Source organism: Erythrolamprus reginae, chromosome 2 (assembly GCF_031021105.1).
Source record: "Erythrolamprus reginae isolate rEryReg1 chromosome 2, rEryReg1.hap1, whole genome shotgun sequence".
NCBI classification, from domain to species: domain Eukaryota; kingdom Metazoa; phylum Chordata; class Lepidosauria; order Squamata; family Dipsadidae; genus Erythrolamprus; species Erythrolamprus reginae.
In genome coordinates, this window is record NC_091951.1 from 269652683 (window position 1) to 269678349 (window position 25667).

Genomic DNA, 25667 nt, shown 5'->3' on the forward strand with positions numbered 1-25667 from the left:
TAAACTGTTTAGTTCTTAAAATTGTTTCATCATGCCTTGACATTTATACATTACAACTGACTTTTACTATTATTCACTTTCCATGGCAGAATGAGACTTAGGAGATCTCTAACCCAAACTTGTCTTTCTTTCTTTTAGTTTGTATAATTGTTTTTAGCCAACTAGGAAGCTGATATTAAAAAATGGTATGCATTATGTATGTGATTCAGTTAAGAGCAGAAGGAATTATTTCTGTTGCAGGATATCTTTCAGTGGAAGCAATCCAAGTAAGATTGTGATTGTGACTGCAATACTGCTAAAATTAAATGAGTATGGGTGGGCCTTATGATTCTTGGGGGGGGGCACTGTGTTTGTGTGTATTTGTGTAATATATACCTGCCCATCTTTCAACCATCTGTGGGTGGCTCCCAATCAAAGTGATTTACAACCAATCTGTTAATTAGAATGGCACTGAAAAAAAGTAATTTATGGCTCTTTTTTTGTACTTCTAACCCAGTGATGGTGAACCCTTTTCTCTTTGGGTGCAGAAAGAGTGTGTGTGTATGCTATCACGCATGTGCAAGTGCCCACACCCATAATTCAATGCCCAGGGTGGGCAAAAACAGCTTCCCCCACTCCTTGGAGGCCCTCTGGAGGCTGGAAATGGCCTGTTTCCAAACTTCTGGTGGGCCCAGGAGGCTCATGTTTCACCCTCCAAAGGCTTCCCTGGAGCCAGGGAGGGGAAAATGCTCCCCCCCCCCCAAAAGCTCTCTGGAAGCCAAAAATGTTGAACCTCTGTGTGGGCCAAAAACCTGGCACACACATGAATGTTGGAGCTGAGCTAGGGCAACAGCTTGTGTGCCAGCAGATATGGCTCCATGTCCCACCTGTGGCAGCCATGCCATAGGTTCACCATCACTGTTCTAAACATTGTGGCATTTTCATCGGTCATGTGAGCCAAATGAGGGCACTTGGCAACTAGCATATATTGAAAGTTGCACTGTCTTGGGCTCGTGTGATCACAATTTATGTGTTCCTCAGCTGGCTTGGGAAAAGGAAAGTCAACGGGGTAGCTAAATTTCCTTAATTACTGCATGAGCCACTTAACAATTGCAGTGATTCATTAAACAAATGTGGCAAGGTCATAAAATGGGGCATAACTCACTTAACAACTTGGTAGGCAATGGAAATTTTGGACTTAATTGTGGTCATACATCAAGGACACCTACATTAAAAAACTACTTTAGGAACAAATGAAGTAAAAGTATCGCTATCAAGGGCAGGAAAAAAAATTGGTGGACGCCTTGGGCAATCTCACTCTATAATTATAATCAGATTACAAACAGATTTAACTATTATTAGGTTATAGAACCTTCTCCGGCAGCTACAGGAAGAAGGAACTAGTGCATTCAACTGCTTTTCACTATTAGAGACTAGTGAGTGTCAAGAAACGAGACGTAAAGAAAATTTTAAAAAATGAACAAACAAGAGGAATCACAACTGTGTTATGAAAAAAATATTGATTATAGAAAAGGAATGGATTGATTTTGTGTCCCTACAAGTATATTTCATTTATGGAAAACAATGAAGACTGTCTATGGAGATTCTCAATCATCTAAGGTCATGGTTGTCCCAAAGGTGCTTTTTCAAGAGGCAGCTGGACTTTCTGGTTTTTCTTTGAAGAAAGAAAGAAAGCCTAGCTCTGTGCTGAAGAAGCTTCTTGGATGAGAAATGAAGCATCTTCAAAGAAAAACAGAAAAGTCCAGTCCTTGAAAAAACACCTCTGGGACAATGAAGACTGTAATTCTTCATTGGAATACTGTGTTCAGTTCTGGAGACCTCACCTACAAAAAGATATTGACAAAATTGAACGGGTCCATAGACGGGCTACAAGAATGGTGGAAGGTGTTAAGCATAAAACGTATCAGGAAAGACTTAATGAACTCAATCTGTATAGTCTGGAGGACAGAAGGAAAAGGGGGGACATGATCGAAACATTTAAATATGTTAAAGGGTTAAATAAGGTTCAGGAGGGAAGTGTTTTTAATAGGAAAGTGAACACAAGAACAAGGGGACACAATCTGAAGTTAGTTGGGGGAAAGATCAAAAGCAACGTGAGAAAATATTATTTTACTGAAAGAGTAGTAGATCCTTGGAACAAACTTTCAGCAGACGTGGTTGGTAAATCCACAGTAACTGAATTTAAACATGCCTGGGATAAACATACAGTGGTCCCTCGACTTGCGCGTTCTCGATTAGCGCGAAACGCTGCAACGCGGTTTTTCAAAAAATATTATTTAAAAAATAAAATATTAAAATATTATTTTAAAAAAAAAAATTTTTTTTTAAAAAAAATTTTTTTTTATTCTGTTCCCTGAATGGAGACCGCCGGCCGCTCAATCGGGCCGGCAGGGAACAGAATGGAGCCTTCCGCGGCGGGGCTGGTAAGGGGGGGAGCCGAGGGGGGAGCAGCAGGGAGCCCACGTTGGAGACCCTCCGCGGCGGCGGGGGCTGCTGCTGTTGCTGCTGGCTGTTGTTTCCGCCGCTGCCTCTCTTAAGCTCGCCTGGGGGCGGTTGGGGGGGTCGGGCCCCGCGTCTCCTGGAGGGTGGCGGCGCAGCAGCCTGCCTCCCCCGCGCTTTACTGCGGCCGCATCGGGGCGGCGACCTGAGGGGGTGCCGCGAGCGGGTTGCGGAGCGGCGGCAGCAACTCCTGAAGGGGGCTCCCGCGCGAGCCAGCCGGGAAATCCTCGCGCCTTCCGCCCGCTCTCCCGACAGGCACTAAACTTGCAACTTCTCCCCGGCGCCGGCCATGCAAGTTTAGTGCCTGTCGGGAGAGCGGGCGGAAGGCGAAGGTCCAAAGTCCGTATCCCTCCGCTGGAGGGAATCGGCGGGTACGCGTCTTTCTCTCCTTTCCCTCCCACCGCTTCGAATAGGTCCGGAAAAGACTCCGCCCTTCTCTCTTTAAAAAGCCCGAAGAGGGGATTGCGGAACCTCGCCCCATTGTAAATACAGAGCGGGAGGAAGGGGAGGGGGGCGGCGGCAAGGAACATGGCAGGGAGCGGAGGCGCGGGCGAGACCAAACGCCGCGGAAAGCAGAGGGGAGGACGCGGGGTCGAGGCGCCTCGGGCCGGCCAGCCCGCGTCGCCGCTTCTCGGCCCGGCGCCCCTCGGGTTGGACTCTCTTTCAGCCGCCGCCAGTCCGGAGAGCGTAGGCGAGGCGGCCCGCGGTTCACCATCCACATCCTCCAGTTTGTTGTTCTCATGGCGCTCTGGCAATTCTCCATTCCTTTCGTCCTTCAGAGCTTTTAAGAATGACGGTGAGCGGGGCGAATCGGGCGGGCGGGGGGTAGCGGCAAGGAGCCCGGAAAAATCACCATTGCATTGCCAGCCTCCGAATTTGCGTCGCTCCACCTTCTGCGCATGTGCGGCCAGGGCACGCATGCGCAGAAGGTTTTTTACTTCCGCATCCAGTATAACGCGGAAATCGGTTAGCGCGGGAGGTCTTGGAACGTAACCCCCGCGCTAACCGAGGGATCACTGTATATCCATTGTAAGATAAAATACAGCAAATAGTATAAGGGCAGACTAGATGGACCATGAGGTCTTTTTCTGCCGTCAGTCTTCTATGTTTCTATGTGTCTATGTAATTCAGTTTAATCCCATAGTAGGTTTAGTGGAGTTAGTTTATTTTATTTTTTATTTGTCAAACAAGTATAGAATTGTAGTTTGTATTAACATAACATAAACAGAAAGTAGTGATAAAAAGCATAATAAGATAGTAGGACAGGGACGGTAGGCACCATGGTGCGCTTATGCACGCCCCTTACTGACCTCTTAGGAAAGGGGAGAGGTCAACTGTAGATAATTTAAAGTTAAAGATTTTGGGGGGTTTGGAAGAAACAATTAATGTATTACCTTACATATCTGAGAAGCATACTGAAGGAGTTTCTTATGATCCAACCTCTCCTTGTGTTTCTGGAGATAATCCCGTAAACTGCCATAGGGTAAATATTCCATTATCAACTTCAGATTTCGCCGACCTTTTCAAACAAACATAGATGTTTAGAACTATAGCTTACAGTGATTTCTCTGTATATAGTACTGAAATTCTCCTGCATAAAGCTACTTCTGACATTATGGCCAGCAAACACGTTTCTAAAAAAAGGGAAGAATTACAATGATTTTCTACCCTCAGATAGAGCAGTGATGGCAAACCCGTGGCATGCGGAGCCATATCTGAGGGCATGTGAAGCCTTGCGCTATCTCACCTCTAGCGTGCATGCATGCATTGGCCAGCTGATTTTTTTTACCTTTTGGGAGGCCGTTTTCACTCTCCCTAGGGTTCAAGAAAGCCTCCTGAAGCCTGGGGATAGGAAAAATGGCCCAACTGGAAATTCGGAAACGAACTTCCAGTTGGCCTGTTGGGCCATTTATTTTATTCATTCATTTATTTATTCATTCATTCATTTATTAAATTTGTATGCTGTCCCTTTCCGTAGACTCGGGGCGGCTCACAGCAGTGATAAAGACAATGTACAATACAAATCTAATAATACCAAAATAAAAAAAAATAAAATAAAATAAACCAAATAAAAATAAAAAATAAAAAACCAAAATTTAAAAAACATGCACACAACACACCATACATAAATTATATAGGCCTGGGGAAGATATTTTAATTCCCCCATGCCTGACGGCAGAGGTGGGTTTTGAGAAGTTTACGAAAGGCAAGGAGGGTGGGGGCAATTCTGATCTCTGGGGGGAGTTGGTTCCAGAGGGCCGGGGCCGCCACAGAGAAGGCTCTTCCCCTGGGTCCCGCCGACTGACATTGTTTAGTCGACGGGACCCAGAGAAGGCCAACTCTGTGGGACCTAACCAGTCGCTGGGATTCATGCGGCAGAAGGCGGTCCCGGAGATATTTTTTGCCATCCCCAGGCTTCAAGAGGCTTTCCTGTACTTTGGGGAGAGCGAAAAAAAGCCCAACAGGCCTATTGGAAGTCTTGAGGCTTCAGTGAGTCCTGTGTGCCTGTATGGAGGGACAGAGCACATACACAGGGGTGGAGGGCATTGCATTATGGGGGGATGGGCACACACATCCTTTTGGCACTAAGCCAAAAAAGGTTCGTCATCACAATTCTCTCTTGCTATTTTTTATTATTCCTTATTTCTACTACTGATTGTACCTTTAAAAATATTTTTACTTGAGAGCTGCCCAGAATCATTAAGAGTTGGATGGACACAAAAGGGAGGGAGGGAGGGAGGGAGGGAGGGAGGGAGGAAGGGAGGGAGGGAGGAAGGGAGAAGGGAAGGGAACTTTTTATCCTAACCAACAACAGGACACAAATCTGAGAAAGTAAGAGCTGTAACGTCTGCTGTTCCATGGCCAATGAACAAGAAAAAGATTGCATTGTGAGCATCACACATTCCCGCAGTGAAACAAATATCTGATATGAAATTACACCTTTCTCAGGCATTGAATTCAGAGAAACACGAAGCACCTACACATAGCTGAACTATAACTCCTAACAGCTTCAGACAGCCTGATTAATATGAACAATAGTGTTTTCCAGTAACGTGAATGGGCTCAAGCTCACCAGTTTGATACATAGTAACTTCTGTGACTATTAGATTTGTAATTAAGACATGAAAGAGACCGAATTTGGTTTTGAAATACCATTACTTTGCTTCTAGCATCAATCAGCAGATTTAAAAGTTGAGGAAAACAGGTTTTAGGTCTGATAATATACTCTTCTCTTCCGAGCAAATATGAATATGTACAAGAGATCATCTTTAAAAGTTACAAAGAAATAATTTTGCAACCATTTTAAAAGGCACTGCTAAACATAGTCTATTTCATGCAACATCAACAACAACATAAATAAAACCCAACAAAAAATTCATTATGGAAAAAGCAAGCTTTCAAATTTTATGTGCAGCAGAAACTAAACAGAAATATTAAGACAAAACAAAGAAAGTAGCAGTTTATAAAAATGCGTCAATACATTAATGGCAAATATTATCCCAGGTCACCAGCATGTAGCTCAAGTAGGTAATGAATATTGTGATTAAACGTGCAGGGTACCTGCACTATAGCACACTCCTTTGTACTTGACAATGTTGTCGTGCTGCAAAGTTTTGAGAATTTCTATTTCTCTTTCGAAATCTCGCAGGTATTCCTCCGTGCTGTGCTGCAGTTTCTTGACAGCTACTACTTCCCCTGTATCATCCTGCAGTGGATCGTATCGACACATTTCCACACTTCCAAAATTACCCTGCAAAATAAAGAAAATAGTAAGATTTTGAAAAAAAGAAGGTGTGTGCATGTGGAAAGAGCAGCCAGAAAAGCAAGTAGTCTTCACTTAGTGAGCGTTACAACAGACATATCTAAGGCTACGTAGTTCCCAAATACCAACAGCCCCACAATCTCCAATGGTCATTTGATTGCATTTGAGGCATTTAGCAGCCAGCTCTCATTTATGACCATTTGCAGTGTCTCACAGATACATAACCGTAATTTTTGGTATTTTTTGCCAGTTTCCATGGCTTACTTCCTGTTTCTGGGGGGAAAAAACCCTCCAACCATTGAAGAACAATGGATTAACTTAACAACTGTGGTGTTTGGTTAACAACTATTGCAAAAAAGGTCATAAAATCAAGAATGGTCATATGGTGCCTGACAACTTTCACCACTTACAGCCATAATTCTGGGCTCAATTATAGTCAAAAGTTGAGTAATACCTGTACTAAAAATTCTTCTTTCAGCCTAATGCAAAGGTTGAGGCTTATATACGATGTGCTGTGCTGGCTGGAGAATTCTGGGAGTTGAAGTTGCCAAGTTTGGGGATCCCTGCATTAACTGGATCTACCAGCAATTCAATAGTAGTAACTGTCCCAGTTCGTATTAATTCACAGAATATTTAAATGAAGGGAACTCAAATTATACAAACCAAAAAAGAAAATACTGTATTTATACTGTGTATAAAATGCACGTTTTTCCTCCCTAAAAGAGGCTGAAATTTGGATGCATCCTATACTCTGAATGTAGCTTTTTTTAAAACCTTTTTTCCCAGTCCTAACTAACCAGGTGCTAACAATCTTCCTATCTCTTACCTTGCAGGTTCTTTTATTGATACTCTCTGTTAAGAATGTTTTCCAAAGCCTGTCTTTGCAGGGTTTTTTTTAATATTGCTCTACTTGCTCCGAATATTTCCTTCCAGCCCTCACCAGGTGCTAACAACGTTCCCAGCTCTTACTGGCTTGCAAGCTCTTTCATTGTTACTCTCTGTGAAGAATGTTTTCCAAGCCCCAAATCTTTACAGGTTTTTTTTTTCATTGCTTCAACTTGCTCCAATTGTTTCTTTCCAGCTCTAACTAGGTGCTAAAAAGCTCTTACCCGCTTGCAAGCTCTTTCATTGTTACTCTCTCCAAATAAGGTTTTTTTAAAGCCCTAACCAGGGGATAAAATAATGTGCTGAAACTGACCAGACTAAGGACGCTAGCCAGATGAATACCTGGTAAGCAGAATCTTTTCTCTATTTTCCTCCCCAAAAACTAAGCTGCACCTCCAGTGTGTCTTATACTCTAAAAAATACGTTAATAGGTTACGGCCAAAATAAATACACTTCCAGGTATGGGCCATTATTTTCTCATGTTTCTCTACAAGAGTAACTGCGATTCTTGTGCAGGGCTGAACCAATAGGGCTGTGGAGTTCAGCATGCATGCATGCACATATGTAAATTAAAAAAAACAAATAGCAGCCACCTTCAAAATAAAAGCAATCCATGTGGGCTGGACAAGGATAGCCAAAGGACTGAATGCGGCTTGGAGGCCATAAAATGCCAGTGGCATAGAAATCTATTCCCTTAAAAAAATTATATTCATTAAAGGTAAAATCAAAGTTTTTCCTCTCCAGTTGTCTCTGACTCTAATGGCAATGCTCAGCTCTATTTCTTAGAGGGGGGAGCCAGCCTTGTCTGAAGACATTTCTCTCTTCATGTGGCAGCATGATGATAGGCTGAAGTGCATGGAACATTGTTACTTTCTCAAAGAAGTCTCAACACACTAGGTCTTGAACATGGACTGTCAGTTTTCCAACTAGAAGCTCTGTGTCTTTAATTACTGAGCCATTGCGCCTCCAAATTCATGACAATGCATATGCAATATGAATTAAATTGATTTATGGACACCTAACATGTTCCAATTCATATACAGCAGTGCATGTTCCAATTCATATACAGCAGTGCATCTTTGTGATAAGATAGCCCAGCTTTTTACCTTGCCAAGTTGCTGCAAGAATTTGAGGTGTCTTTCTTCAAAGTAAGTTGGGTCCCGTCTTTCAAAAACTTCAGAAAATCCAAGAGCACCAATTCTCATATTTGGTAACATATCATTTTCTGTCAATAATTCATAATCTTGAAAAAGGAAAGGAAGTCCCCAATTATTTAAATAGGTAATGCAGGTTTTACATATATTATCTTGCTATAGTACTTACAAAAAACAGTATATCCAGGTACTATATCCAAGTTCCAGAGACCAGATGAAATTCCAAGAGAATCCAAGAAAATTGAGAACTCTTTCCTCCATTTTACCTACCTGGCGTAAATAAGCTGTTCAGATCCCGTATAACTGCTCTGAAGGAGGGTCGGAAATCTGCTTCATATTGCATACAACTGTTTATCAGATTTGCCAGTTCTGTCCAATTGGGAGCAGGAAGCTGATGCTTGTCTTCATAAAACTGTAGCTTCTAGACATTGAGACATTATATGGATTATTAATAGCATTTTAGATTAATTTTAAAATGCTTCCTACAGCAAGAGAACAATTGTAAAGTTGTATCCTGGATCTTACACTCATTGTATCCTGGATTTTACACTCAAAGCTCAATTTAAAAGGAGAGTAGGGGTTTGTTCTTGCTAATTTCATACTAATTATGTCTATTTAAACTGCTTTAAACAAGATTTTAAAACAGAAGTATTTACTGCCAATGTTCTGTTACCCATTTCCCCCAAATCCTTTTTCCCCCCTCCAAAAAGCCAATCATTTCAAATAAATCAATAAAAACAAATCTGAATAATGGATGAATCATCATACATTAACAAATTAAAATATTCTTCATAGAGCATTTATTGGCACAGTTGGGATGTTGTCCCTGAATCAGTGATACCATAAATGATATCCATAGTTTGTTTGTTTGTTTATTTATTGGATTTATATTCTGCCCTTCTCCGAGGACTCAGGGCAGCTTACAACATATAAAAGAAACAATAGAATACAATAGGCTAAATCCAATTAATTAAAATTAAGTAAACAAGGCTAAAATCCCCACTTATATTAAAAATCAATCATACTCATTTAGACAACAACCATCCATACCATTCGTCGGCCAGGGGCTAAGGTCTAATTGCCCCAAGCCCGGTGGCATAAATGAATCTTAAGACTCTTACGGAAGGCAAGGAGGGTGGAGGTAATGCAAATTTCTGGGGGGAGCTGGTTCCCGAGCGCCGGGGCCCCCACAGAGAAGGCTCTTCCCGTAGGCCCCTCCAAGCCACATTGTCTAGTTGATGGGACCTAGAGAAGGCTAACTCTGTGGGACCTAACCGGTCACTAGGACTAATACGGGAGAAGGTGTTTGCGCAAGTAGTGTAAGATTGCTCAATACATCTTACCGTTTGAGAATCCAATGCATTGAGAGGTTTGTCTCCTCCGCTGCAGATTTCCCACAACGTTGTCCCAAAGCTCCACTTATCTGCCGCTTGGCTCAATTGCTTGGGACTTTCAATGCATTCTGGGGCCACCCATGGAATCCTCTCCAGAAGAACTGACCATGGGAGAAAAAAAAGAGTGAACTTTTACTGGGATGGAATTATAAAAACTTTAGACTAAAAATTCCTGGAATGTTTTAATTGCTTTCTAATTTTATAAAGAGGAGTTAATAAAAGTTAGTAGTGAGTTCTAGTCCCGCATTGGTCATGAAGCTGTCTGGGTGAGCTTGAGCCAGGCACTTTCTCTCAACCCTAGAAAGGAGACAATGGCAAACCACTTTTGAAAAGCTTTTCCAATGAAACTGCAGGGTGATCTATGAGAATTAGACATGACTGAAAAGAAGAAAAAACAACAACAAAATAAATATCACTTTAGTAGATAATTAACTTTAAGAAAGCAAATGCCTTTGGGTAAGAATTACATGTTTGTTTTATGAACTGAATTCTTTGCTATAAAATATACTTGCTTTTATATATTAGACACTACTTGTTACAAAGTAAGAACAGCTGTATAATTCTGTCGGATTTGTACCAACAGATTATGAACATTCTGACCTTGCAGAAAGTAACTGCAATATACTGCAAATAAATACTTTGAGCTTATTTTCTATGGTGTTTTTATACTTTTTTCAGCATAATTTTGCAGTATGCAATAACATCTCAAAAGCAAGACATATTTACAAATGCAAGCAATTTTAAACAGCATAATTTGTTAGCAGTATGATGATTAAATTATGTCCCACAATTGTAGAAGGTTCATCCTAAAAAATACAAAGGAAAACAGGAATTCCCTGGAATAAAATGATCAATGAAATTGGAGAAAGAAAGCCACGAACATGACATTTTCATAGTGTGTTCAAATTGGGGAGTCAGAGACTTACTATCTTTTGGCAAAACTGTAATGCTGATACCAGGATCACTAAGTTTGATAAAAGGAAGGTTCCCAGACTTCCTATCTTCTTCTCTGATAAGCAAAATATTTTTTGCACATACATTCCCATGTATGAGGTTTTTATCCTCCTGAAAAAGATAAAGGGGAAGATTGGATTATTCTACTAAATATTTCAGTGGTGTATAAAGGTTAGAAAAAAGGGGGACAGAAAACATGACCCTAAAAGTCATAGCTTGGTAAAGTTGGCCCAATATACAATTTGCCCTAAAACAAACTAATGCATAGTTTCCAAAAGAAAAATTAACACTGTTTTTCAATAGCTGGTAGGTCTGCATAACTCTAATTTCTCATTCTATAAAAATTTGTTTATCAGCAATTTCCAAGTTATGAAAAAAATACAAATTCAAATTCCAAATATCATATTTTTCAGACTATAAGACACACTTTTTGGTCTCCCAAACGGGGGTGGTGGTGGTTTGAAAATCGCTGTGCACCTTATACACCAAATATTGCCAAAACCCCACCCATCCATCTGCCAGCCATTTTTTGGCCTCCACATGGCCCATTTTGGGCCTTATTTCTGCCTTTTATCATGTTTCTTTTCAGCTCATTTTCAGAGCTTCTTTCATCCCATTTTTAGGACTCTTTTGACCCATATTTGAGGCCTTTTGGCCCATTTTTCTGAAAAAATGGCCCCAAAAGGCTGAAAAGTGGGCCAAAAAAATTGACCAAAAAGCCTAGAAAATGGACTGAAAAAAGCCTCATAAACAGACAGAAAAAAGCCCCCCAAAAGCTCTGAAAATGGGGCGCGTGGAAGCTAAAAACTTTTTGTTGTTGTTTTCCTCTTCTAAATTTAGCTGCATCCCATAGTCCCAAAAATATGGTAACTAAATAATATTCCAACAAAAGAAGTTTATGAAAATGGATAATTATAACCAAAAGCCTGAAATATTCTGAGTACGCTTAAAAGAATTTTTACCAATACCAATAAAAATGAAAAAGAACTTACCAAAAAATGCATTGCCATTGCCAGCTGTTTTGCAACTTCTAATTTCCACAAAATATTTATAGAAGTTTTATTTTTCTTCAAGTAAGTATCCAATGATCCAAATTTTACATACTCCTGAACCAGAATATCTGATAAGAAATATATAATAAGACAGCAGAATTCAAACAGTAACTTTTAATTGCGACACTAGTTAATCTTCTTATGTTTGCAGTATACACTGTAAAATACTTAAATTGAAGCTCTCACTCCTAGAATAATTAATGCTAAATAATTGTCGGAAACAGAACAGATTATAAAGCGGTTTTCATATTCTTCCCATAAAATTGCCAAAATATGGAACACAACCTCTTCTAGGTAGCTAGACAAAATAATTGCACTCAGGAGCATTATCAAATACAAGTACAGGTAATCCTCAACTTGAAATCACAATTAGGGTCAGAATTTTCCACTGCTAAGTAAGGTGGTTCTTAAATGAAGTTGTTAAGTGAACAGGCTTGTTGGAAGCTGGCTGGTAAGGTCACATAGGGCGATCACATGACCCCAGGATTCCACAACTACCATAAAATGCTTGTTGGTTGCTCAGCACCCAAATTGTGATCATATGAATGTGGGGATGCTGCCATGGTCTTAAATGTGAGAACCAGCCTTAAGCCACTTTTTTCAATGCCGTTGTAACTTTGAACGGTTGCTAAAAGAATGGTTGTAAGTTGAGAACTACCTGTACTTAATATGACTGTATGTTATAGAACACATAAAGCACAGTCTTTCATTAATTTCTCAAATTCCATCCTGCCTCTGAAAAGTTGGGGACAGTATTAATAAACAACTGCAACAGATGCCAAATGTGCAATATTAAATTTGGGTAAACACCAATTACTTTTTCATTGGTTTAAGATGGTAATCAAATCTTTTCTAGTACTTTGCCAGCTAAGCCACCTGAATTGCAGCAAAACAACCTCATCTCTCTCTCTATTACACATTACTGGAAGATGTGAATTTCTTTTTGCTGACTCACAGAGCTAAGCAGAATTTCCCCCCCACAATATCAAATACAAAGCAGCAGATGCAAAAAGTGTTTGATCAGGCATCGTAGATAAGCAAAGGTGAATTACAACTTCAGACCAATTTAGCCACAAGCTTGTACTTGCTATGATAAATGAATGTGGTAACTGACAAGATCACACCAGATTCTCCCAGATCTTGACTTGGCATGGTTTCATTAAATTGGTAGTAGCTCAAGGTTCTCCAACATACAGGCTGCACAAGACCTTTTTATTCCATACTCATCAGAAAAAGAACACAACAGGTGTATGAGTTCCGCCATCGTTAATTTGTGGTTTCCTCTTAATGTTCACTTTGTGTCAATTTTTGGTGCTTCTTTCTACCCTTCCTACGATTTAATGAACTTTTTATCCAATACCCTCTTGCCTTGCAGGGGTTCTTCATATAATAACTGACATTCTGTCCTTGAAAAATCTGGTTGGTGGGACTCAAAATTTTATTATCTTCCGGTAAGTCTCAGGAACAGTCCGTTTCAAGATTTCAGTGTAAAGAACAAAATAATCAGAATATCTAGATCTGCTGTGATTTTCAGACAGGTATAATACAAGTCATAAAATTTTTACTTTTCAATGTTGTTTTGATGGATAAGAAGTTGATTAAGAGATTTTAATAATCGGCTATCATGTGGATATGATGCAAAACTATTCAAAAACAAATGTCAATTTGAAGAAGCAAAAAGGCATTAGGCACTTAATCAAAAATAACTTTCACACACAAATTCACACTTTCAAACCACACAATAGTAACTGTATCAGAATTCACTGTTATTTAGTAAAACAAGGACTGCTAATTTAAAAAGTTTTAAAAGGAGATTTGTCAACCAAAGGGAGAAGCTATCAATGACTATCAATCACAGGTTGTATTCTTTGAAACCCAGATGCTATACAGAAGGGCTATTACCAACTTACACTTATGATTGTCTTGAAAGCTTCTATTGGGTTCTATTACTAAAGTATGAATGGTTGATCTGATTCAGTAGGATTCTTATGTACCAATAGAACATTTGCAGCTCAATCTGGTTATTTTCTTACAAATGTTTCATTACTAAATTAGATAACATAATCAATGCTAGTATGGAGACATTGCCTACTTTGGTAGTGGAACATCTGCAAGAAAGCAATCAAGCTCAGAGAGCATCGACTTAACGGCATTTTTTGATTTTCAGGAAAACATAATTGTTTTATGCAAATGTGGTTAGTGTAAAACCTTCCCTATTTCCTGTTTTTACCCTTATTTGCTATTCAAATTCTATATCTCTACTATAGAAAGAACTCTGGGATAAAAAAGCCTCGAATCAGAATACAAACCATTAACTGAATTTACTCACTTTCTTCTCCAGAGACACAAACTCCATAATTTAATACTAAATGTTTGTAAGAAAGCTGACTCATCATGCTTGCGGCTTCAAAGAAAGACTACAAGAAAAAGATAACAATTAGAAAGTGAGTCAAAGTAAGAACTGGTTGGAATTTATTCAGTGACATTGACACACCCCTTTATTCCCTGTCTTCTGCTACTTCAACTTGTTGCACAATTAATTTTGCAGACAGGTCTCAGAATTTTTGCTTCATTTGCCACCATGAACAAGTACTTTAATAATTGATGTAGTGGAATGTGGGCTTGGGAAAGAAAGGATCAGATGCTACCCAGGAAACTACCAGGTAAGAGAAGTAGAAACATCAAGGAGCTTAACAGTCAGAGAAGGAAAGAACCCACTCTAATGGTTCAAGTGGCAGTGGCAACTTTGTACATTCAGACTTGAAAAATTCTGTTAAATTAAAACAAAATCAATTCATCTTGTTGTATTTCCTGTCTGGTTTTATCAGGGAGGACTGACAACAAGGTCATTTACTGGCAAGAGATAAATTTGTAATGAGCATCTGAATACTTTTCATATTGGGCCATAATACTGTATGGTATTATCCAATTCAACACATTTGCTTTCAGAAGGCTTGGAAAAAACTGACACAGGCAGTTTACCTCCTAACCATTCATGGTGCAGAATCATCTTAATTCCTAATTGGTATGGACATTTCATCAACATCTCTTTAAAAATTTCACGGAATAATCAAGTTCATAACAACATAATTTATCAGAACTCCTAGCCAGCAATAAACAACAAACCAGTCTGCACTACCATGAGAAAGAGTGGAAGGGGAAATCTACATTTTTATATTTCTGAAATCATGAGATCAATTCATTAAAGTACATAGATCAAAGTATATTTATTTAGAGTAGGTGTAATATTTTAGTACCATCTCTAAGCCAACCCCAGTTCAGTACTGAAAGGCTGAAATTCTGCAACTTCAGGAAATGGAAGTCTATATTTTGTATAAATTATTTCACTTTAATCATTTGTGGGACAATAAGAAAGAAGAAAAGCTGCCACTCAGATCTATTTTTGTCTCTTGGATATTCAAAATTTTACTGTACTGTATATCTAAAATGTGAGTAACTTTGCGTACTTTTCAACATAGGAAAATTTATCAGGTTTATCCAACTAAGAAATGGCTCTCAACAAATAAATTTGACTTGCATCTTGGTTGTTCCTTTTAGTTGTGATGCTTTTTAATGCTTTTATTGTTTTACTGTATATCATTTCAAACTATTATCATAGATAGTACTTAAACAGTAGCATTTTAATTAAGATTAATAAATAGGACTTTTTCAATTAATGTACAAACCTCGGAGTAATGTCTGTGTGTTTTATCCAGAACTTTCAGCAAGACTTCAGTCTGATACAATTTACCATAGTCTCCTACTTCTTTCCTTACACCTTTGTGAATTTTAGTGAAGGTGCCCTGTCCAAGGCTTTCATTCTACCCAAAAAACAGAAACAAAAAAAGCCAAAATTTGAGATTAGTTAAAGGAAAAGATTATTCTAGTCAAGCATTTCAGGCCATGTGAAAAACAATCAAACATGTCAAAAGTAAATATTAATTGGAACCAGGCTGCGTAAGTGGGTGAGCATGTGTGCAATCTATTTGCATGAGTAGTGGGCACATTCCCACACAAATGGGAATGTATGTTTGGGAGTACAGTGATGCCTCGTCTTACAAGCGCCTCGTCATACAAACTTTTCGAGATACAAACCTGGGATTTAAGATTTTTTTGCCTCTTCTTACAAACTATTTTCACCTTACAAACCCACCGCCGGCGCTGGGATGCCCCGCCTCCGGATTTCCGTTGCCAGGGAAGCGCCTGTTTTTGTGCTGCTGGGATTCCCCTGAGGCTCCCCTCCATGGGAAACCCCACCTCCGGACTTCCGTGTTTTTGTGATGTTGCAGGGGAATCCCAGCAGCGCAAAAATGGGCGCTTCGCTGGCAATGGAAGTCCGGAGGTGGGGTTTCCCAGCGACGGGAGCCTCAGTGAAATCGCAGCATCGCAAAAACACGGAAGTTTGGAGGTGGGGTTTCCCATGGAGGGGAGCCTCAGGGGAATCCCAGCAGCGCAAAAACAGGCGCTGGCAAAAGGGGTGAATTTTGGGCTTGCACGCATTAATCGCTTTTCCATTGATTCCTATGGGAAACATTGTTTCGTCTTACAAACTTTTCACCTTAAGAACCTCGTCCCGGAACCAATTAAGTTTGTAAGACAAGGTGTCACTGTACTCACTCACTACTTATGGAGCCCTTCCCTCTCTCTCCCCTGTACCCACTAGTCCACAAAGTTGAAAGGTTGAGAAACTTTACTTTGGAGCACAGTGATATTTTTAGATACCAAATTAAATAAATTCATTTTCTAACACTAAAGAATTATAAACTGAGGATGAGAAAAGCTGTAACAAGAACAGCTCAAGAACTCATCTTTATCTTAATAAAAGCACAAATCTATCTTAAAAAGGAAATGGTAACACATCCTAGCTTAATGGATGTACTTACATAGTAAATGTAATTCAATTTTCAATGAATAATGAGGGGGAAACTTACATCTTATATTTATATGCTTTTATCATAATAAACATCCAGCTTTCGGTAAATGCAATAGGCTAGAAATTACTTTCAGTAGCGCATACCACTGAGAAAAAGCCCAAGGATATTTAAATTAATTGAATTTAATTCTATGGTGCTGATAAAAAAAAGAATATTAATGTATTAATCTTACAAAGATAAGATCTTCATTCCGAATTTTGTGAAAAACCATCTGATTGACATTATTGTGCCTCTGCAAAGTAGGTGATGCTGGCATATCAGAATCTCCATTGCTCCTGAAGACAAGAAGGTTGGACTTATCTGCAAGAGGAAGTCAATGGAGTGTTAAGTTCACACAACCATATTTTACAGGCTTGTCTTCTAGCCCAATATATAAACGGTTTCCAACAGAGAATTATTATATAAGCTGATAGAGAATGTTAAGAAGGGTCTATGGGAGATGGCTCATTTATAAATAAAAAATGAACAACAATATCCAAATTACAAATCCTTGCACATGTAACTAAAAATGTTAGACAATATATTACTTTGTTTCACTTTTAACCCAAGCAAAAGCTGATAACTACTACATACAATATTCTGCACTCAAGTCTATGTAAATTTCTATAGCTTCCTTTGTAAATTTTGATTAATGAAATTGGGTAATTGTGGGGTACTCACTGCAACGCTTGACCTAACTTCCCTTCCGACCTAACAAAAATAGGGAAAGAAGCAGCCATGGAATAAAAACGTTTTGTTCTAAGGTGTTGGTTATCATCTCTAAAGCCCTACATGGCTTAGAACCAGATTACTTATGGGATCATCTTCTGTTGACCTCACACCAGCGGCCAATCAGAAGCCACAGGGTTGGCCTTCTCCAGGACCCGTTGGCCAACATTGTCGACTGATGGGGCCAGGTGGAGGGCCTTCTCTGTGGTGACGCCAACTCTCTGGTATCCCCGGAGATCCGCCCCGCCCCTACCTCCTGGCCTTAAAAACATAGCTTTGCCAGCAGGCCTGGGGCCACTGAGCTATAGTACTTTGCTTCTGCCTACAAATGATGAATGTTTTTTGGAATGAGATTTTATTGTTGTATATGGTTTTATTCTGTATGTCACCCAGAGTCCATCAGGAGTTGGGCAACCTATAAATTCAATAAAATAAATAAAAATAAATAAAAATACAATTAAATATCTCTGAAAGGTGCTTTTTTTCCCAGAGGCAACTGGCCTTTCTTTGAAGACATTACGCTTCTTATCCAAGAAGCATTTTCAAAGTGTCCAGAGCAGCTTCAAAGCTAAGCTTGTATAATAACAGTGTACGGAATCAGAACATGTTTTAGAATCTTCCAGTGGAGGATGGAACGACTTAAACACTTGTAATATTTTAGGATTAGCAATTTAGGTTCTTCTTTTGCTACTTTCCTCCTTATCCTAATCCCAATGTATCATAAATATGTGTACGCAAATTTATTTTATTTATTTATTTATTTATATTTATTATTTAGATTTGTATGCCGCCCCTCTCCGCAGACTCGGGGCGGCTCACAACAAAGTGAAACAATTTACAACAAATCTAAATTACAGTTTAAAAATATTTTAAAAACCCCATTTTTTAAACAAACATACATACAGACATACCATTCATAAATTGTATATGACCGGGGGAGATGTCTTAGTTCCCCCATGCCTGACGACAAAGGTGGGTCTTTTTTTTTTTTTTTTTACAATTTTTTTATTATTTTTCATAAAACAGACATACAGACGTACAAACATTAAACATAAAATGGGGATGTATTTCCCCGCTTCTTTTGAAAGTATACATTCAAATAGAGAAAAGAATACATAATCAAACATTTGTTAAATGTTAAAAAGTCTAGTAAAAAATTTTCAAATCTTAAATGCAATATTAGTACAGTATAAGTAAAAATGCTTAATATGTTATTTAAGTGTAATATATTCATCTAATCAAACATTCAAACTAATCTCAATTACTAAGCATACATAAAACAAAATTTTTAATATATCGCTTGTGAGTAAACAACTATGTCAAAATCATCAACAAATACATCTAATATTGTTATTACCTAAATAAAAACAGATCTATCTCTTATTTTTTCTTATCTAACCATTTATATATGTTGTTCCATGTTTCATAAAATTTTGTATCTTCTTGATCGTTTAATCGTCTTGTCATCATATCCATTTCAGCGCAATCTAATATTTTAGCTATAACTTCTTCTTTCTTGGGGATTTCCTCCCCCTTCCAGTTTTGCGCGTATATTATTCTAGCCGCAGTTAATATGTGTATAATTAAGTAAAGAGTTTCCTTCTTATAAGTCTGATTAGTAATTCCTAATAAGTAAAATTCCGGGGTGTTATCTATGTCATATTTTAATATTTCTTTTAATATCTTCTCAATCATCTTCCAATAAGTTTTAGCTTTGCTACATGTCCACCATTGATGGTAATAAGTTCCTATATCTTTCTTGCATTTCCAACACAGTGGGGATGTTTTAGGAAACATTTTAGCTATCCTGTTAGGTGGAAGGTGCCATCTATAAAACATTTTAATTTGGTTTTCTTTTAATGAAACTGACTTGGTCATTTTCCAATTATTAATCCAGACTTTTTCCCAAGTATCTATATCTATTTCCTTGCCTATATTTCTGCACCATCTTATCATGGTATCTTTTAGAGTCAACTCTATATTTTTGTGAGCGATAAGAAATTTATATATTTTCCCTATCATTTTTACTGAATTATTAATAATTAAATGACTTAGCAAATTCTTACTTTTATTAAAAGTATAAAGAGTTATATCCTTCTGGTATCTGGATCGAATCTGGGCATAATGCCACCAATCTATTATTATCCCTTCTTCTTGTAGTTTATTCCTAAGCTTTAACTTCATCTGATCATTTAATAATTCTTTATATCTATAAGATATTTTCGCGTCTTTTATAGATTTTGGATGTGTTATTGCTTCTAGGGGGGCTATCCATTCTGGAACATTTAAAAAGTGATTTTTCTTTATGTCCTTCCAAACCTCTAGTAAATACTTCCTTAATGTGTGTCTTTTAAAATATGAGTGATTTTTTTCCTTGTCATACCATATAAATGCATGCCAACCCAGCATAAGATCATGTCCTTCTAAATTTAATATTCTTTTATTCTCTAAGGTTATCCAATCTTTAATCCATGTTAAGGCGGCGGCCTGATAATATAATTTCCAGTTTGGAAGACCAAATCCTCCTCTTTCTTTAATGTCTTCCAAACAATTTATTTTTATCCTTGCTTTTTTCCCTTGCCATATAAATTTTTTAACTAAGTTTGTCAAAGTTTTAAAGAAAGTTCCCCCTGGGTTTATTGGAATTACCTGAAAGAGAAATAAAACCTTAGGCAAAATATTCATCTTGATTGTGGCAATTCTTCCTAAAAATGATATTTTCAGGTTGTTCCATGTTTCTAAATCTTTTTTAATTTCTGATAATAATTTTATATAATTATCATTTTTTAAAGTTATTGTTTTCGCTGTTAAATTTATTCCTAAATATTTTACTTTCTTTACGGTTTTTATTCCAGAAATATTTTCTAATTTGGTTTCTTGTATTTTATTCATATTTTTGGTTAAGAAAGAAGTTTTACTTTTATTTATCTTTAAACCTGCTACCTTTCCGTATTGTTCAATAGTTTGCAATAAAGAAGGGACAGTTGTTATCGGTTCTTCAATTATAAACGTTAAGTCATCTGCAAAAGCTTGGAGTTTGTAAGTTTCGTCTCCTATAGTTAAACCTTTTATTTCGGAATCCGCTCTTATTTTAATTAGTAAAGTTTCAAGTGTCATAATAAATAACAATGGTGATATAGGACATCCTTGACGAACTCCCTTGTTTATATCAAGTGCTTGTAATTGGTTATTATTTAATATTATTTTAGTCGTTTGTTTTGAGTATATAGTATCTATTAAATTAACAAATTTTGAGCCAAATCTCATTTTGTTTAATTGCATTTTTATAAATGTCCAGTTAACGTTGTCAAAGGCCTTTTGAGCATCTAAGAACATTAAGGATGCTGTCTTATCTGGATGTTGTTCATAGTATTCTAATGTATTTATTACTGTTCTAAGGTTATTTTTGATTTGTCGCCCTGGTAAAAATCCATTTTGGTCTTGATGTATTATTCCATTTATAATTCTTTTAAGTCTATCTGCATAAATGGCAATAAATATTTTATAATCTACATTTAATAAAGATATGGATCTATAATTTTTGATTTTTAGTGGGTCAGTGCCGGATTTGTGTATTAAAGTTGTCAGCGATTCTGACCAAGATTTCGGAATTTTACCCTCAAGTCTACATGAATTAAAAATTTCTAACATATAGTTTCTTACTATTTCATTGTCTATCTTATACCATTCTGCCGGTATAGCATCCGGACCAGTGGCCTTATTGTTTTTCTGTTTTTTAATTATAGTTAGGAGTTCTTCCATTGTAATTGGACCATCCAACATAGTCTGTTGATCTTCTGTTATTTGTGGTAATTTTGAAGCCTGTAAGTAATTAAAAACCTCATCTTCACTAACATTGTCTTTGGCATAAAGATCTTTATAAAAATTATAAACAATGTCCGCCTTTCCTTCTGTATCATATTTTATTGTACCATCTTTGTCTTCTAATTTTTTTATCAATTTGGATTGACTCTGCTTTCTAAGTTTATATGCTAACCATCTGCCTGGTTTATTTGCATGTTCAAAATAATGTTGTTTTGCTCTTTTAATTTTTTCAGTTATTTGATTTTGTTCTATAATTCTAATTTTATGTTTAATTACATTTATTTCTGTTTTAAAGTCTCTGTTCTTGGTGTGTTGCTGCGATGCAAATTCCAATTGTTTTAATTCATTTATTAGTTGTACGTACTTTAATTTATTTTCCTTATTGTATTTTGCTGTGTAAGATATTGTTAACCCTCTTATATAAGCTTTGAGTGTATCCCATATATTCTGTGGAGTGGTGTCTGGGGTTTTGTTAATCTCAAGAAATATTTTTAATTCCTTTTCGATCCAATCTTTATATTTCTTATCATTTAGTATAATTCTATTCATCCGCCAAATATTCTGTTTGTTGTTCCTTCTTATATAGACCACTATTGGGTTGTGGTCAGCCCATGTATTAACATCTATCTCTACTTCCCTTATTTCTTCTGCAACCATTTTTGATGTCCATACCATGTCTATTCTTGTCCAGATTTTGTGGGGATTAGAATAAAACGTAAATTGTCTTTTATGGGGGTGTCTTTCCCTCCATATATCATTTAGCAATAATTCTGTTTTCATTTTTTGGAAAGTACTAGGTAGTAGATTTCTTTTTGTTTTTTTCCTTTTATTATGGCTCCCTCCCCCTGAATGGTCTAATTGCCTATTCACAATAGCATTAAAATCACCTATTATTAATACATTCTCAATAGCTAAGTCTATTATTGTTTGATGTAAATTTTTATAAAATATCATTTGGTCTTCATTGGGAGCATAAATAGAAACAACCACTATAGGTCTAGGTTCAATATCAACTTGTACAATCAATATTCTACCATCGTTATCCTTATATATCTGTTTGGAATTTATAGAATTCTCTACATACATCACCACACCTCTTTTTTTTTGATCTGCTAATGCAGCATACATTTTTCCAATTTTGGGATTCAACAATAATTTTTGGTTATCTTTTTTGATATGTACTTCTTGTAATATTGCAATTTGAGCATTTTGATTTCTGATTTTAGAGAAGATTTGTTTCCTTTTCCTTGGTTCATTAAGTCCGTTAACGTTTACCGAAAAGATCTTTAGATCTTTAGTTGTTGTCATTTAGTGGGTTTTTTGGTTTCTCGCTGAGGCTGAACTCTTCTTATAGCACCTTGGTCCTGCTCTATTGCTAGAGCTGTGGCCCCCAATAGTTCTTCTTGTTGGATTGCTAGTATCTCCCCTGATTGCTGTTGTGCTGGTTGTTGATGAGCCTCTTGTTGTTTATCTGAAAAGTCCATGTGGCTGATGCCACTATTTTCAAAGAAATACCTAGCTTGTTCTACATTTTCCAGCTTGTATCTTGTAGAACGCCATGTCAGAGAAAGACCTTGTGGGATTAACCAACGATAGGTTATATTTTCTTTGATCAAAATTCTGGTAAGAAACTGGTAATCTCTTCTGCTCTCTCTGACACTTCTTGGAACTTGTTTTAATATTTTTATTTCCACTCCTTGATGTTGGAGTTTGGAGTTTCTTGCCCAATGGAGTATGTCATCTCGCAAAGTTTTCCTGGTGAATTTGATATGAATCTCTCTTGGAAGATTGTGGCGACGGATGTAACTATTCGAAGTCCTGTAAACTTCATCGATTTCTTTCACTAGCGCAGCAGGATCCTCCTGGAGTATACCTCCAATCGTTTCCGCCATAGTCATTTTTAAATCTTCATCTTTTTCCTCTTTCATGTTCTGAAATCGTAGTCCATACGAAGCACGTTGCATCTCCAGCTGAATAATTGATTCATCATGTCTTCTGTGTCTTGCATCAGCTCTCCCTTCGAGATAATCAATTCTTTTTGCGTTTTTGTCGGATTTCTCTTCAACCTTTTTCACTCGATCATCACTTTCTTGTAGTGTTTGTTGGATCTCCTTTATCTGGTCTTTCACCTCGCCCATATCAGCTTTCAGTTGGGCCATCTCCTTTTTAAATTCTGCCAAGTCTGCTTTTATAGCTTCCCTTTGTTGTGTTGCATCTTCTTTTATAACCTCTCTTTGTTGGGTGGCATTCTCTAGAGATTTAAAGATAGAGTCCTGCATATTGTTTAAAGTTTCTTGTAATGTTGCAAAGTTGGGCTGCGTTGTTTTGTCTTTTTCTTTATCCTTGGAAGACATAGCTGAGGCCTGGTGTGTCGGGGAAGGACGTGGGGACACTTGTGGAGAAGAGATTGTTGCAGTAGGTTGTTTTTTGACTGTTTTAACAACGGTTGAATAAGTTGACATTATCAATTTTGAATCCGCTGTTTAAAATTTGAATTAATTTAAATCAATCTAAATTTATATATAGTGAAAAGGAGAAAATTTCTATAAATTCCAAATCTATTCAATCTGTTTTATTAGCGGTTACGCTTAAATTATAACTATTCAATTATCAAGAAAGTTCAAAATTCAAAATCCAATATATATTGTTATTAATTATTTTAAAAATTTAAATTGTCTTTAAAAATTTAAAGATATAATACCTCAGGAAACTAATATAAAACTTTTAGGAATAAAAAACCAGTAAAAGTTAAAAATAAATGGTCTAATAAAAAGACAAAATAAATGACAGCAAAGAAAGAGTAATAACTATTTTAAAAAGGGAAAGTTTGAAAAAGTACAAAAAAAAAGAAGAGAAAAAAGATTTAATAAGGCAGCAAGAAGAGGGAGAAAAAGGGAGAGAAAAAAAAGAAAAAGAAATGGGGAGTATTTCAATTCAAATAATTAAAATAGAGCAGGAAACCAAGGTTTGCTAACAATGCATAGTCTTCAATTCAAACTTCTTTCAAAAATAGAAATAAAAAGAAGGAAAATCAGAAGGAGAACAAAGAAAGAGTTAATTAATCAAAAAGAAAACACAATATGTATAGTTATATTCTTCTTATAAATCAGGAAATTATATTAGATAAATAAAGAGTGTGAATCCCAATGTCAGAAAATACAATTGTACTTAATCCCAATTGCAGGTCTCACGAAAAAAAAAAAAGTCAAATTAATAATTTTCTTGTAGTTAAAATGGAGTCTATGTTCTTTTCCAAATTCAAGACAAAGGCAAAAAAAATAGATCCCAAGATGGAGTCAGGTTAGAAGTCAGAAGTTCATATGATCAGGCAGATGTGAAAAGGTTCTCAGAAAAAAAAATAATCCCAAGGAAAAAAAAGCAATCAGCAAGTAATCCAAAGTAGTTCAAAGACAGTCAGCAAGTAATCCAAGTAGGTTAATCCAAAGGTAAATATTCCAAAGGAAAGGTATCAGTTCCTTCTATTTCCCATTTATTTTCAAGTTGTTATATAATGATATTATGTTGCAAAGACAACAGGATGAGAGAAAAAAAATATGGCAACAAAGTTATATTCCTCCGCAGTTGAGATGTCAGCCCAAAACACAGTGTTTTAACAGACTATAAAAAAGAAATTTTAGTCATCTTTAATAACTTCTTTTAAGCATTGAAATCTTCTAAATAGCCATTTCCAGTTCAAAATCTTTTATTAAAGCATAGAGTAAGAAAAAATATTTTATAGATTTCAAAATTCAAATACAAGATGGAAACAATGAAGATGAGAGAATTTAGTCTCGGCTGTTGTTTGCGGATGAGACTCAGAAAAAAAAACTTTCACTTTCGCCTCGTTAAAAAAAACTTTCCCTTGAGGCTTGCGAACGATCAAATCTTCAGATTTTGGTCTTGAAACAAAGAGGAAATTTTTTACCTTGAGTCCTTTATCGGATGTATTCTTTTTCAGTTAGATAAATGTAGAACTTTCAATTTAGAGCTTTTTCTCAGCTTCCCGCTGGGTGAGGGGAGAAAGCGCTGGCCGGTCCTCTCAGACGAAGAGGATCGGTTCTCCCGTCTTCGAAGCTGCGGGGCGAACCGCTGCCTCTGGAGTCTCAGCGATGGCTCCTCGGGCAGAGGGGAGCCCCCTGTTCTGGGATCGGGCCATCCGAGCCCGATCCGATCGCGAATGCGACCTTCGAAGGGGGTAGAAGGGATCGCTTGGCAGAGCCCTGCCAAGGATGTCCCGCCGCGATCACCGCCAAACCGGAAGCCTCAAAAGGTGGGTCTTAAGGAGCTTACGAAAGGCAAGGAGAGTAGGGGCAGTTCTAATCTCTGGGGGGAGTTGGTTCCAGAGGGTCGGGGCCGCCACAGAGAAGGCTCTTCCCCTGGGGCCCGCCAACTGACATTGTTTAGTTGACAGGACCCGGAGAAGGCCCACTCTGTGGGACCTAATCGGTCGCTGGGATTCGTGCGGCAGCAGGCGGTCTCGGAGATATTCTGGTCCAGTG

At 37.5% G+C, this 25667-nt stretch overlaps 1 protein-coding gene across 7 annotated transcripts in view; it reads right to left on the reverse strand.

Annotated features, from left to right (window-relative positions):
• Positions 1–25667, reverse strand: part of JAK2 (Janus kinase 2) — a 116687-nt gene that overhangs the window by 13042 nt on the left and 77978 nt on the right. For all 7 annotated transcript variants that reach the window (XM_070742581.1, XM_070742582.1, XM_070742583.1 and 4 more), the window contains 10 exons: positions 16808–16935; positions 15388–15522; positions 14031–14118; positions 11642–11769; positions 10622–10760; positions 9645–9796; positions 8572–8722; positions 8254–8390; positions 6061–6250; positions 3894–4018 (listed from right to left, as the gene is read on the reverse strand). In XM_070742581.1, the coding sequence (XP_070598682.1) occupies positions 3894–4018; positions 6061–6250; positions 8254–8390; positions 8572–8722; positions 9645–9796; positions 10622–10760; positions 11642–11769; positions 14031–14118; positions 15388–15522; positions 16808–16935 (1373 nt within the window). The remainder of the gene's footprint in view (positions 1–3893; positions 4019–6060; positions 6251–8253; positions 8391–8571; positions 8723–9644; positions 9797–10621; positions 10761–11641; positions 11770–14030; positions 14119–15387; positions 15523–16807; positions 16936–25667) is intronic.